Below are 10,378 nucleotides of genomic sequence, written 5' to 3' on the forward strand. Positions count from 1 at the left end.
AAGATCCTTGGAGAAGCTAGCAACCTAAGAACTTAGCATTTCATTTATGTTATTCCTTTATGCACTTTAGTTACTTAAGTGTCTTGGATTATGGAAGTTATGCATAGATTGTCAGTTGCCATGAGTTATGATAGGTCTAGTAGCTTTGTGTTTGCTGTTAGAATATTTTCCAGTTGTTTTAGAACTTGTGTGTGTGAGTTTGGCACGAAACAGTGCTGAAATCAGAGTTTTGCTGCAAAATCAGAAACCCCAATCGATCAGTGGATCGATTGGGAGCCTGGTTCCGCGAACAGTAAGCTTCTGGATTGATCAGCCGATCGATCCAGTCGCATTCTGTCGCGAACAGTAAGCTCCTGGATCGATCAGCCGATCGATCCAATCGCATTTTGTTGCAAACAGAGAGCTCTGGAATCTATCAATGGATCGATTGGCAGTCTGGATTAATCAGTCGATCGATCCAGAATATTACCCGAGTCTAGTAGCCATCTGGATCGATCCAACAGCTTGCAATCGATTGGGTTCAACCTGGATCGATTGGGAAGCTGGGTTTTGACCCAGTAACCTTGTGTTTCAGCTCCTTGACCATAGGGGATGTAGGATATGTCATGTACACCTTAGATTGCATCCCTTAGCACGTGTAGAATCCAGAACTTGTGTTAGCTTAGTAAAGTTTAAATTGGTACAGTTTTCCGCACCTAGACTTAGTAGTGGTCATGGATATAGCTTAGCACAGCATATTGTGACGGTTCGGCCTTACAGCCTAGTTAGTAGAAGGCAGGTCATTACAGTACGCACATCATTTTTAGGTAGATCATAACAAGTATTAAAATCACTCAATGTCTATTCATAATCTTCATTCAGTAGACGGAATTTTAATTTTCCCCCTCCTTGTACATTATCTACCTTTATAGAACTTAAGATTTCAAAATGATTCTAGGATAAGTTGGATATTTCATATTCATTAATCCACTCTAGCCTATTCTTTCAAATAACCAACCAATATCATCTCTAAACCCTAAGGTATCTAAAGTTGCATCATCCAAAAATTTAGTACTCAAGAGAGGACGTTTACATAAAGAGAAATATCGAAGTTGTTGTTCTTTGCTAAAAAAGACAAAGCCAAAATTATTAGAAATACCTTTAAAACAAGAGTTCCTTCCTTTTGTCGCAAGCATCTTTTCTTTCCCTCTTCTTGTTGATGAAGTATCCTTGATTGCATTCGATATAGTAGAAGTTAGAAAGGTTGAACTTTTAAGGAAGATGAGAGAAGGGATTGAGTGGAAGTAGTTTAGAACCCTTGAAGAGAAGAAAATAATAGAGAAAAGGGGAGTGTGCGACGGGCACGACCGTGTAGCTCATACACCCCCATGCCCTAGCCCTTAAAGACTGGGTTGGGCCGTGCTCTTCCTTTCACATGGTCGTGTATGGATTTTCAGCACAGACGTGTGAATTTACACAGGCCTTGCATTCTCCTTCTCGGGGATGTTCACATGGACGTTCCAAATGGCACAGGCAGTGCAATCCCCTTCATGGCTTGATTCACACGGCCAGTTCCTTCTCCTTCTCGAGAATTTATACACGACCGTGTCAGTTGACATGGGTAGTGTAGTTCTCCTCTCTGGTAAATTCACACGACTGTGTCTGGTACATGGCCGAGCACATCTCCTCCTCGGGTAAATTCACATGGCCAGTGTGAGTCACACGACCGTGTACTCCTTCTCTTCTGTAGACTTAACATGGTCATGTCTGGTACATAGCCGAGCTACTTTTCTTCTCATCATTTATGATCTTCCTCCTTTCCGACTTCTCCAACGCTTCCATGCCCATGAAGAAATCATGGCCAGCTCATGGAAGCAAAACACAACCTGAAAACAAAAAATAACAACAAATTTAAAAGCACTAATTAATGAAAAAAATAATTACAAATTGAATCTAATCTAAAAGAACCCTTAGCTGTTTAAGGTCATTAGTTCGACCGGTCTCCTAAATCTGGGGCACGAGGTTCAGAGAAGTATAATTTTTGTTTTTCTTCCAAATTCATACCATGTATATATCCTTTTAGATGTTGACTGTTCACCTTAATAATTCCCATCTCTTCATTCCAAATATCTATTGCTCCGAAAGGATAAACCTTTTTAACTTTGAATGGACCCATCTATCGTGACTTAAGTTTTCCTGGAAAAAGTTTTAACCTTTAATTAAATAATAAAACTAAGTCTCCTTCTTTAAAATCTCTACATAAAATATATTGATCATGTCATTTCTTTGTCCTTTTCTTATAAGATCGGGCATGCTTATAAGCATCCATCCTTAGATCCTCAAGTTCATTTAACTGAAGTTTTGTTTTTTTCTCCTGCTATCCTGGGATCCATGTTAAGTTTTGTAATTGCCCAATAAGCTTTATGTTCCAATTCAACTGGAAGATGATATGACTTTTCATAGACTAACTGAAATGGAGTCATACCAATGGGAGTTTTGTAGGCAGTACGATATGCCCATAAAGCATCATCTAACTTCAATGACCAATCTTTGCGTGAAGTTGAGACTGTTTTCTCTAGTATAGCTTTGATTTCATGATTAGATATCTCAACTTGCCCATTAGTTTGTGAATGGTATGGTGTTGCCACTTTGTGATTTACTCCATATTTCTTGAGTAAGTTTTCAAACTATTTTTCTATAAAATGTGACCCCCCAATCACTAATGACCGCCTTAGGTACACCAAATCATGGAAAGATTGTCTTTTAAATAGTTTGATGACTATTTTGCATCACTTGTAGGAGAAGCTACCGCCTCCACCCATTTCGACACATAGTCCACCGCCACCAGAATAAACCTATTTCCATATGAAAAAGGAAATTATCCCATAAAATCTATCCCCCATACATCAAATAATTTAACTTCAAGAATGTAGTTTAGTGACATTTCATTTCTTCTAGTGATATTTCCAATCCTTTGACATTAATCACAGGATTGCACAAATTCTCGTGTATTTTTGAATAGAGTAGGCCAATAAAACCTTGCCTGTAGAATTTTTGCAGATGTCTTTGAACATCCCAAATCGCCTCCATATGATGAAGAATGGCAATGGAACAATATATCCTTAACTTCTTCCTCTGGTACACATCTTCGATCGATCATATCGCTACATTTTTTGAAAATAAGCAGTTCATCCTAAATATAATTTTTATCATCCGAAAGAAATTTTTTCTTTTGTTGTCTAGAGAAATTTTGGGAAAGAACTCCACTTGCTAGATAATTAACAAAGTCTGTATACCAAGGTGTCTTTACACATGCCAATGCCAATAGATGTTCATCTGGAAAAATATCATCAATAGGTGGTACATCACACTCTACATCCTTTTCTCTATTTTGTCATACTAGAGATAAATGATCCACCACTACATTCTCTGCCCCTTTTTTATCTCTGATCTCTAAATTGAATTCTTGAAGAAGTAAGACTCATCTGATAAGTCATGGTTTAGCATCCTTCTTATCTAGTAAGTACTGAATGGCCACATGATCAGTATAAGCTATCACTTTTGAACCTACCAGATAAGATCTGAACTTATCAAATGCAAAAACTACTACTAGGAATTCCTTTTTTTGTAGTGGAATAGTTTACTTGAGTTGCATCTAGTGTCTTGTTTGCATAATGAATTGCATGTAAAATCTTGTTCTTCCTTTGCCCTAAAATTGCTCCTACTGTAAAATCACTAGCATCACACATAATCTCAAATGGGAGCTCCCAATCTAGTGCTTGTATTACTAGAGCTGAGATAAGGGCACTTTTAATTTTTTTGAAAGTCTCCATACAATCATCATCAAAACAAAATTCAACATCTTTATTCAACAAATTTGTAAGTGGTTTAGAAATTTTTGAGAAATCCTTAATGAAATGCCTATAGAATCCAGCATGCCCCAAGAAACTCCTTACTCCTTTCACATTAATAGGCGGGGGTAACTTCTCTATTACTTCCACCTTGGTCTGATCTACTTCAATCTCATGCTATGATATCTTATGTCCCAAAACAATCCCTTCTTTAACCATGAAGTGACATTTTTCTCAATGTAACACCAAGTTTACGTCTTCACATCGTTGAAGAACCATAAAAAGTGATGTATGCCCAAGGGCTGAAGATAGGAGAGATCAGTTATCACTTCCAGAAGGCCCAATTACAAGACTACGGGCAAAGCGTTTCAAGGAAGCACTAAATGGGCTAATCAAAAACATTGGGAGGACTATGAGCAAGGAGAAACCAAGATAATCGCAACTGCTAGTCGTGACCTAATCCACGTAATCAGGCATAACCATCCATGACTGGCCGCGCTTAACGAAAGAACGTTAATAAGCATGTGAAGCATGGGAACTCGTTCATGCATGAAGACTTAAGTATTTTAGATTGTTTAATGAAGCATGCGACTTGGGACTCTAATTGTGCATGCATTTATTTTGTTTTGGGTTTGTAGATAGCTTGCATGAGGCATGCAACATTGGGACTCTAATTGTGCATGTACTTATCTTGTATTTTTCCTTGTTCACTCCCATATATAAGGGAGGGACATCTTAGTATGAGGCAACTTAGTTTTTGGTGAGACTGTGTGCTCTCTTAGTTCTTGAAAGAACTTACTGAACTTATTGAGTCTACTCTTGTGGCGTTCAACCCATCGAAACTTATAACCCCTAGGTGTGGCGTTTCTTTCCTTCGTAGGCTTGGTTCGTGCCAATTCTTAGTTACGGGTCAAGGCTCACACTCTTGTCGTTTAGTTCTTGGGGTTCTATCCACCTTTGTTTCAGGTTCCATCACATTTATTGGTGGGGTTCGTATCATCTGGTGTCAGAGCTTTGGTTCAAAGTCAAGTGCAAATCTATCTTTACTTGTTGTTTAGCAAAAAGCAAAAAGAAAAAAAAAATCATGAAAAAAAAGAGCACGCAACGAAAAGACAAAAAAAAAAAGAGAAGAAGAAGAAAGCGCAAAAAAAAAAACTGCTTGTGCGAATCGAAGTAAATTGTCTTCAACAATCCCTTTCTTGTTTTCCTTACTCTCAAACTTCTACTCTTTCATTTTCTCTTAAAAATTCTGCCTGATGCGGATAGTGCTTGGGGGCAGAGAAGGATTGAGAAAGAGGAAGAGCAGTTTGGTCTTTTGGGCGTGAGTAGGTTTTGTTGTAAAAGGGTGCACTGTTCACCAGCACGGGGAGGATTTTTGGGGTGCGCTGGTTTAACCGCCGCCAGCCCCCTGACGCGGGGCTCCTTGGCTGCTTCGACACCGGCCGCCGGTCGCGCCTCTTCTCTCCCTCCTTCCCTCCGACCTGCACCTCATCGCTGCCAACAGGAAGAGAGGGGCTTCGGGCTTGTTTCTGCCACCAGCCAAGGGAGGGTTTTCTCCCTCTCACCTCCAACGGCCAGCGCCACCTCCAGCGGCCGTCTCCGCCGTTCCCAGCGGCCAGCGCTATCTCCTGCGGCCAGCAACACCTCCTGCGGCCGTCTCCGCCGTCCCCAGTGGCCAGCGCTGTCTCTAGCGGCCAGCGCCACCTCCGGCGGCCATCTTCGCCACCTCCGGCGGCCATCTCCGCCGTCCCCAGCGGCCAGCGCCACCTCCGGCTGCCATCTCCGCCGTCCCCAGCGGCCAGCGTTGCCTCCAGCGTCCAGCGCCACCTCCGGCGGCCATCTCAGCCGTCCCCAGCGGGCAGCACTGCCCCCAGCGGGCGCCGCCCCCCGATGACCACCACCGTCACCCTCTGGGCAGCCGTCGTCCGCATGCTCAGGTTTCACATTATTTGTCTACTTTAGCGAGCCGATGGAGTATTCGGCCTGCGCGCCGCTATTGCATTCCGACCTTCGTGCCCCCATTCCGACCTGCGAGTCGGCGTTATAGTTAGGCCGCACATTACCATACGGATCCATAGCGCGCCCGGCTTTGAGCCACAAGAGTCAGTTACTCATCTGGCAGATGTCTATCCAGTCTTCACGGCCGCGACGACCTGATCAGCGCCACAACCAGCTCATCCATCCATCCGAGGGCGCCCCTCGGGGCCAAGGTACGTCATTGTACTCATCTCATACATATTTCATTGTGTCGTTATCATTCGACTGCTCATATATTTGTGGGGCTGCCTCGAGCACCGAGGTACCAGAGAGAGGGGCAACCTGGTCGATGGCTGCAGGGATTGTTGACCAGAGGACTTCAATCGACTAGGTCAATGCAGAAGACAGGTCGCCACCGGGTCATGGGGATGCGGTCAACCTTCCAGCCACGTCATTCCGGCAGGTTCGTCTACTCAGCTTCCCGACAAGATCAAATTGGCACCGTCTGTGGAAACGGACCTGGTCTGGAACGTAAAGATGGACGACCCAGAACGTTTCGCCATCCTCATGGCCTTGATGGGTTTCGACGAGTATATCATATCCTCCTCATTCCTCGGGTGTTCGGGAGTCGAGCAATTGAGTCAGATCCTCTGCTAGTCGGTAGGTCAGTTTTCCAGTTATATTCTCTTTCGGTCATAGAATTTATCATAATTTCTTGAGCGGGGACTCTCGTGCCGATCGTCCGGGTTTCCATCATATCCGAGCCAAGGGCTCGATGTCGAAGACCCCGTGCTGATCGGCCCGGCATATATTATCCGAGCCAATGGCTTGATGCCGAAGACCCCATGCTGATCGGCCGGGCGTACATTATCCGAGCCAATGGTTCGATGCCGAAGACCCCGTGCTGATCGGCCGGGCGTACATTATCCGAGCCAAGGGCTCGATGCCGAATACCCCGTGTCGATCGGCCGGGTGACATTATGGGTTTCGACGAGTATATTGTATCCTCCTCACTCCACGGGTATTCGGGAGTCGAGAAATTGAGTAAGATCCTCTACTGGTCGACAGGTTAGTTTTTCAGTTATATTCTCTTTCGGTCATAGAGTTTATCATAGTTTCTCGAGCGAGGATTCCCGTGCCGATCGGCCAGGTTTCCATCACATCCGAGCCACGGGCTCGATGCCAAAGGCCCCCGAGCCGATCGACCGGGTGTGTATTATATCCGAGCCACAGGCTCGATGCCGAAGACCCCGTGCCGATCGGGCGGGTGTGAGCTATGCTTGAAGACCGTCGAGCGGCGACATTAAATCCCAAAGTCGAACCGGCGACTATAAAAACCCCGGTCTGAAGACCGTCGAGCGGCGACGTTAAATCGCAAAGTCGAACCGGCGACTATAAAAACCACAGCCTGAAGACCGTCGAGCGGCGACGTTAAATCCCAGAGTCAAACCGGCGACTATAAAAACCCCGGGCTGGAGACCGTCGAGTGGCGACGTTAAATCCCAGAGTCGAACCGGCGACTATAAAAACCCCGGCCTGAAGACCGTCGAGCGGCGACGTTAAATCCCTGAGTCGAACCGGCGACTATAAAAACCCCGGCCTGAAGGCCGTCGAGCGGCGATGTTAAATCCCAGAGTCGAACCAGCGAATATAAAAACCCCAGCTTGAAGACCGTCGAGCGGCGACGTTAAATCCCAGAGTCAAACTGGTGACTATAAAACCCATCCTGAAGACCATCGAGCGGTGACGTTAAATCCCAGAGTCGAACCAGCGACAATAAAAACCTCGGCCTGAAGACCGTCGAGCGGCGACTATAAAAACCTCGGCCTGAAGACCGTCGAGCGGCGACGTTATATCCTAGAGATGAACCGTCGACTTTAAAAACCCCGGCCTGAAGACCGTCGAGTGGCAACGTTAAATCCCAGAGTCGAACCGGCGACTATAAAAACCCCGGCTTGAAGACCGTCGAGCGGCAACGTTAAACTCCAGAGTCGAACCGGCGACTATAAAAACTCCGGCTTGAAGACCACTTCATGGACTAGTTCATCGGATATTCAATCTTCCCCGTTCGGGGTCGAGCAATCTTCACGAGCATCTATCTCCCCTGTTCGGGGTTGTGTGGTCGTCACTGGTCGCGGACCAGCTTATAGGATATTCTATCTCCCTCATTCGGAATCGAGCAGTTTTCACGAGCATCTATCTCCCCCATTCGGGGTTGAGTGGTCGTCACTGGTTGCGGACCAGCTTATCGGATATTCTTCCTCCCCCGTTCGGGGTTGAGCAGTCTTCACGAGCATCTATCTCCCCCGTTCGGGGTTGAGTGGTCGTCACTGGCCGCGGACCTGCTTATCGGATATTCTACCTCCCTCGTTTGGGGTCAAGCAGTCTTCACGAGCATCTATCTCCCCCATTCGGGGTTGAGTGGTCGTCACTGGTCGCGGACCAACTTATCGGATATTCTATCTCCCCCGTTCGGGGTCGAGCAGTCTTCACGAGCATCTATCTCCCTCGTTCGGGGTTGAGTGATCTTCACTGGTCTCGGACCAACTTCGGATATTCTATCTCCCTCGTTCGGGGTCGAGTGACATCTATCTCCTCCGTTCGAGATCGAGCGTTCATCACGGGCCTCAAACTAGTTCATCGGGTATATTTCTCCTCCATTCAGGGTCGAGCTTATCAGATATTTTATATCACCCATTCGGGATCGAGCGATTATTACTGGTCTCGGGCCAGCTTCAGTTATTTCATCTCCCCCGTTCGGAGTCGAGCAGTCGTTACTGGCCTCGGACCAGCTTATCAAATATCTCATCTCCCCCATTCGAGGTCGAGCGCTTCACACTGGTCACAGACCAGCTTATAAGAGCATCTATTTCCCCCGTTCGAGATCGCGGAGCATATCAGAGCAGCTTATCTCCCCCGTTCGGGGTCTAACTATCTCCAATGGTCGCGAACGAGAGTATCTCCACTGGTTTCAGGCCATAATATCTCATAGGCTTTGTGTTCGTTCAGCTCACGACTTTCGCGTCCATGCGTCTTTGACTCACGGGCTACACTCCAGTTCAGTTCGCATGTGATGCGCCCATTCAGCATCAGCCACTCAGCTTTACTCGATTGTCGGGCCAACATTTTATGATCGCCCGTTGACTATCCTTGGTGCTGTTCGGTCAATACTCTCATAGCGGTCCGATCAATATCGCTCGGCCACCCATTCGACCACACGTTTGAACGAGGTCGCACGATCAACGCTCATAGAGACGCCCATCTTTTTATTTCACATTTTGCATTTCCACGGTCGCACCCTCAGCATCGCTTGTCCGCTCGGTCTACTCGGCATCATTCGCTCGGTCGGCATCAGTCATTTGACTTGGTGTTATTTATCGTAGTTCGCTCGGCCTTGCTACTGTCTCTCGGGTTGTCTGATCTGGATATTCGCGATCGCACGCTCGATCGCCCGTCTTTGTACCTCTGGTGCCTTATCCCCATTGCTAGGGCCGCGCCCTTTCTCGTCACTCGCATGATACTACTTGAGTCACTTGCTGGTATCGCCACAGCTATTCATTTGACGACAAGAGGAGCCCAGTGATCCGATTTTGCGTTCGGTAGCGATTCTGCTTTGGGCTTAGTCTAGTCAGTCGGACTCGCGCCTCCTTCGACTAGACTTGAAGGGGAGGTTTATGATACGGATAGTGCTTGGGGGTAGAGAAGGAATAAGGAGAAGAGAAAGGGTAGTTTGGTCTTTTGGGCGTGAGTAGGTTTTGTTGTAAAAGGGTGCACTGTTCACCAACACGGGGAGGATTTTTGGGGTGCGCTAGTTTCACCGCCGCCAGCCCCCTGACGCGGTGCTCCTTGGCTGCTTCGACGCCGGCCGCCGACCGCCGACCGCGCCTCTTCTCTCCCTCCTTCCCTCTGGCCTGCACCTCATCACTGCCAACAGGAAGAGAGGGGCTTCGGGCTTGTTTCTGCCGCCAGCCAAGGGAGGGTTTTCTCCCACTCACCTCCAGCGCCCAGCGCCACCTTCGGCGGCCGTCTCCGGTGTCCCCAGTGGTCAACGCTATCTCCAGTGGCCAGTGCCACCTCCGGCGGCCATCTCCGCCGTCCCCAGCGGCCAGCACTGCCTCCAGCGATCAGCGCCACCTCCGGCGGCCGTCTCCGCCGTCCCCGGCGGCTTTCTCCGCCGTCCCCAGCGGCCAGTGTTGCCTCAAGTAGTCAGCGCCATCTCCGGCGGCCATCTCCACCATCCCCAGCGGCCAGCGCTGCCTCCAGCGGCCAGCGCCACCTCCGGCGACCATCTCCGTCGTCCCCAGCGACCAGCATTGCCTCCAGCGGCCAGCGCCACCTCCGGCTACCATCTCAGCCGTCCCTAGCGGCCAGCACTGCCCCCAGAGGGCGCCGCCCCCCGGCGACCACCACCGTCACCCTCTGGGCAGCCGTCGTCCGCATGCTCAGGTTTCACATTATTTGTCTACTTTGGCGAGCCGATGGAGTATTCGGCCTGCGCCGCTATTGCATTCCGGCCTTCGTGCCCCCATTCCGACCTGCGAGTTGACGTTATACTTAGGCCGCGCATTACC

At 47.8% G+C, this 10,378-nt stretch overlaps 1 protein-coding gene across 1 annotated transcript; it reads left to right on the forward strand.

The window, feature by feature from the left end:
* The first annotated feature begins 5,086 nt into the window (after positions 1–5,086).
* On the forward strand, positions 5,087–10,171 carry LOC121986636 (formin-like protein 6). Its single transcript, XM_042540590.1, has 4 exons — positions 5,087–5,095; positions 5,175–5,767; positions 5,965–6,040; positions 9,620–10,171. The coding sequence occupies exons 1-4, from the start codon at positions 5,087–5,089 to the stop codon at positions 10,169–10,171; spliced, it is 1,230 nt and encodes a 409-aa protein (XP_042396524.1).
* Positions 10,172–10,378: the final 207 nt, after the last annotated feature.

Source organism: Zingiber officinale, chromosome 5B (genome assembly GCF_018446385.1).
Source record: "Zingiber officinale cultivar Zhangliang chromosome 5B, Zo_v1.1, whole genome shotgun sequence".
Taxonomy (NCBI): Eukaryota; Viridiplantae; Streptophyta; class Magnoliopsida; order Zingiberales; family Zingiberaceae; genus Zingiber; species Zingiber officinale.